This window comes from Ovis canadensis, chromosome 2, assembly GCF_042477335.2.
Source record: "Ovis canadensis isolate MfBH-ARS-UI-01 breed Bighorn chromosome 2, ARS-UI_OviCan_v2, whole genome shotgun sequence".
Classification (NCBI taxonomy): Eukaryota; Metazoa; Chordata; class Mammalia; order Artiodactyla; family Bovidae; genus Ovis; species Ovis canadensis.
This window is the reverse complement of record NC_091246.1, coordinates 145,333,960-145,338,591: the sequence shown is the minus strand read 5'-3', so window position 1 is coordinate 145,338,591 and position 4,632 is coordinate 145,333,960. Positions and strand designations below refer to the sequence as shown.

At 36.9% G+C, this 4,632-nt stretch overlaps 1 protein-coding gene across 2 annotated transcripts in view; it reads right to left on the bottom strand.

Moving 5' to 3' along the window:
* Nucleotides 1–4,314: 4,314 nt before the first annotated feature.
* FASTKD1 (FAST kinase domains 1) overlaps nucleotides 4,315–4,632 on the bottom strand; it is a 34,790-nt gene continuing 34,472 nt past the window's right edge. For both annotated transcript variants that reach the window (XM_069577241.1, XM_069577243.1), the window contains exon 15: nucleotides 4,315–4,554. In XM_069577241.1, the coding sequence (XP_069433342.1) occupies nucleotides 4,459–4,554 (96 nt within the window). In that variant the 3' untranslated portion in view covers nucleotides 4,315–4,458. The remainder of the gene's footprint in view (nucleotides 4,555–4,632) is intronic.

Genomic DNA, 4,632 nt, shown 5'->3' with positions numbered 1-4,632 from the left:
TTATTTCTCTTGTTAATCTGTCTCAATCAATTATAAAGGAGCTTCCTAAATTTGAGTTTATTAATCCTTTCATTTGCATTGTTAAGGTGCCTTTACACTCCTTTTTCTATTACAAATGAAACTGGAGAATGAAATATGTATATTTACATTAAAAAATTTTTTAATAGCAAAAACCTTTCCTCATGCTTCAAGATATTACAAGAACCCTGTGCAGTATATTAAAGATTATATGCTGTGAGAAGACTTTGGAAACGGAATAAATGGATTTCATTTGAAAGGGAAAAGTCTCTAAGCAAAAATAGTCAAATTCAAGTTTTCTTTCTTTTCTCCCCTTTCTTTTTGCAACACTGGTATATTGTGATTTAAATCAAATTTTAAATTAAAAACCAGTAAATCACAGTCTTCAAGTCCTTAACTGCAGTATCTGTAGGTTGGGAGGCAATCTTAGGAAAAGGATTGATTCCTTAATTGCTGGGGCAGAATTTGGGGCCAGCAGGTGGTATGGAGAAAGGTGTGTATTCATTGCTTTGAGTTTTATCTATAGTTTAAAGAGCTACCTATTTGCAAATTTCTGATAGAAAGAAGGATGACTGTATTATTCTATTTTCTGGGATGTAAAACCCTACATTGAAATTGTTTGTTCTTAGCATACATAGTAAGATGACATCTCAGTCTGTCCAAAACCATTACATTCTACTGTCTGCAAGTCATGAACTTAATCATGGCATATGGGTCTCATGTGCTTTCACAGACATGTTTGACTTCTAGCCTTATCTGTGTTATTTTCTGAGAGGCCTGAATTGGAACTGACTTGGAGTATTCCATTATTACTTGTTAAGCAACTGCATAAAAATATGAATGTTCATATTTATAAAATAAAGCTATAGCTTTATTTTCTGCATCATAAATATGGAAATATTCAATAAAATTTAGTCTTACTATGGATCTCTGAAGTATAATCTTGAGTACTTTTCTATATTGAACTGCACCCTGAGTATACAATCAGCAAATCCCAAAGGTGGGCAACTACAGGTTATTTAGCAGATAAATTGTTAAGAAGGAGAGATGCTAATAGATTAAGACAGACTTAAAAGCTGGGGTAGGAGGGATTCCCTGGCAGTCCAGTGGTTAGGACTCTGCACTTCCAGTGCAGGGGTCTGGGGTTCGATCCATGGTTGAGGATCTTCCTGAATGCTGCATGGTGTGGTCAAAAAAATTAAAATGCAAAAAAAGAATGTTTTTAAAGATTAGGTAGAGAAAAATACGGTAGGGGTGGGAAATTATGATGTCTAGAGATGCAAACTTGGGTGAGAGAATTATTAAGGGGAAGTCTTTACTATAAGAACATGACGGTGGTGACAGAATTATTAAGGGGAAGTCTACTATAAAAGCATGATAGTGGTTACTTTGTGGGGGAGAGTGCTGATCTATGTAGACATGAGATTAAGTTGTAAAAACAATGTTTTGGGATGATGTTCTAGAATAAATAACTTCTAGAATTAGGTAGTGATGATGTTCTAGAATAAATAACTGTTCTAGAATTAGGTAGTGGTGTTGATGGCATAATCTTGTGAGTACACTAAAAATTGACTATATAAAGTTGGATTTTATGGAATATAGAACTCAATCAAAAAAAGGGACACTTTTATTTATAACAACCAAAGTTATTCAGATAGAAAAATCATCAAACAGAAATATAAGGACATAAAACCATTTGCATCAGGCAGCCTAGAGAAAGGGAAGTAAGAGATGTACATGAGAAGTCAGATGGTACCTTAAGGGTCATTTAATCAAGATTTCCATGTATGAATATATTAATCATACAAAAACTGGGTTTTAATTTATATCCAAAGGAAACCACTTATAACCCTCATCAGCTTAATGATTTAATTCTAAAAGTTGGACAGTAAGATATTTCAACCTACCTGGGGGTTTAGTTCCTATAATCATTTGCTTGGGAAATAAAACACACTCATGAATATGGATAACAAGCCCTTAGAACAGGATTTCAGCAAACACAAATGAATATCATGAGGAAATTCAAAATGAGGGAGATGGGTTACAAGGAGACATTTTCCATTTGCTTCCAATTCTGATTCTGTTTTTCAAAGGTTCTGTGAAGTTCACATTTTGGAGCTCAAATCATGCACAGTAATTGGATATTTTAAACAAGTACTTCAACTAAACCTAAATTAAATATCAATGGACCAAAACACGTGCAGGTCACATGTTCTAAAGCTATGCTTAAGATTCAAGGCACTCTGGCTAACAACTTGTTTTGGGACAGGATGAATTTAGAGGGTCACAGAGTTGGAAGATGAAGTTTCAGATGGCCAATGACCTGCACCCCCACCAAGTAGCCTGTGGGTAGTTACAATATGGCTTTCTGCTAAGCACACATATATAACTCTTGGAATAAGGGTTAGGAAGTTTATCACACAGTAGGCTCTTAGTAACTGTGTTATGAAATAAATATAAGACAGAAAGAAAATCGTTATTCCCTCAAAATGTATGGGATCAGACCAGGTCAAGATTGGCCTACTTTGGGGGCTTCCTGGTGGCTCAGTGGGAAAGAATCCACCCACCATTGTAGGAGACACAGGTTCAATCCCTGGTTTGGGAAGAGCCCACATGCCACAGAGCAACTATGCCTGTACGCCAGAACTACTGAAGCCTGTGTGCCCTAGAGCCCTAGTGCTCCACAGTGAGAGAAGCCATGGCAATAAGAAGCCCAGGCACTGCAACTAGAGAGTATCCCCCTGCTCACCGCAACTAGAGAAAAGCCCTCACAGCAATGAAGACCCCAAAATAAATAAATAGAAAGTTTTTAAATAAATGAAACAAAAGTTTTTAAAAGATGGGTCTACTTTCCCCTTAGCTACGACCCCCTTTCTTTGCTTCCATTTGTAAGAAAACCATCTCCTCCCACTTTTTCTTGAAGCAGTCAAGCTTTCATACCCACCACTTCACCAAACGCACTCTTTTCAAGGCTAACGATGATTTGCATGTTACTAAGTTTAATGGACACTGCCCAGTCCTCATCTTACCTGAACCATCAGCAGCATCTTGCTCTTCTTCTTCTTCTTCCTGACTTCATGTTGGGGGGCCAGGACTTCAAATCCTCAGACCTCTCCTCCATTCACACTCGCTTCTAATCACATTTTAGCGACTCCATCATCTCTCATCACATTAAAAACTGCTGTCACCTGACAAATGTATAACTAAGGCCTGGACCATTCCCATGACCTCCAAATTCATTTACTGAATTGCCTGCTTGATATCTCCTCTTAGATGTTTAAAAGGTATCACAGACTCTATATGTCTAAAACCAAACCCATGATCTTCTCCTACCCCACCCCCTTCCTTTTTTCATAGACTTCCCAATCTCAGTCAATGGCAATGGCATCCTTTTAGATGCTCCGGACAAGAACTTAGAATTATCTTTGACTCCTTTCTCTCATACCTCATTATCCAATCAGTGAGCAAGTGATGTTGCTTCTGCCTTCAAAATACATTAAAAAACTGACAACTTCTTGTTACCTCCACTGCTACTACTCTCTCCAAGTCACTTCTCGTCTGGATTACTGCAATCATCTTTTAGTGGATTTCCCTGCTTATACAGTTGCCCCACTGCAGTTTTTTCTCATCAGCTAAACAGAGTAGCAAAAGTGATCCAGTGAAAATACGAGTTTTTATTTCTTTACTAGGAACTCTCCAATGGCCTCTTATCTCAGGGTAGCCAGGAGGTAGTATATATTTGACACTGTTATCAATCTTACCCTTTCATATACTTCTAACTTCCAACTCCCACTTGTGCTCCAGCCACGGTAGACTCCTTTTATTTTCAAACATGCCAGGAATACTTGCACTTACTGGTGCTTCTGCCTAGAGTTCTCCACTCCCAGATAACTCCTTATGTCTTGACTCAAATATCACCTCAGTGAGCCTTTCCCAGGTTACCCTATGTAAATTACACCCACCCACAATATCCCTATCACTCCCCCACCAAGGTTCAAATTTTTCTCTACAGTTTTTAATATCATCTAAGATATTGATATAACAAACTGTGTTAATTTATTGTGTTTAACTCAACCCATGAAAGATATACTGTACTAACTCCAGTATACCCAGTATCTAAAATAGTTCTTGGAACAAAAAATAATTAAAACAAAATAAAAAATAAAACAGTTCTTGGCACATAATATGCACTCAAAGAATGAACAGCAAACTATTTAAGTTTCCTAAAAGCTACATGTCTTTTATATTAAGAATTTTAAAGTTTCCCAACTAGACAGTAGAGAAAATACTCAATTGTAAAATGTCTGTTAATTTTAATATTCAATTGACCTAGAAATCAGTCAGTTCTACATTATTACTTTTTAATTGAGTCAAGCCACTTAATTAAATTCAGTCCAAATATGACACAACATGATAACTAATTTTCAGTAAAAGCTACAATCATGATTTGCCTTCTCCAAATATCCGTTCTCGCAGGTAGTCCATTCGAGCATCCCTTGTTGACAGTGCCATGGAGTTCCATTCGAAATGAGGGATCTGTAAAATAAGTACTGTAGTCTAAACGAAAGCTCGAAAGCAACAACAAAAAAGATCAGGGAAGGCTTCTGAGAATAC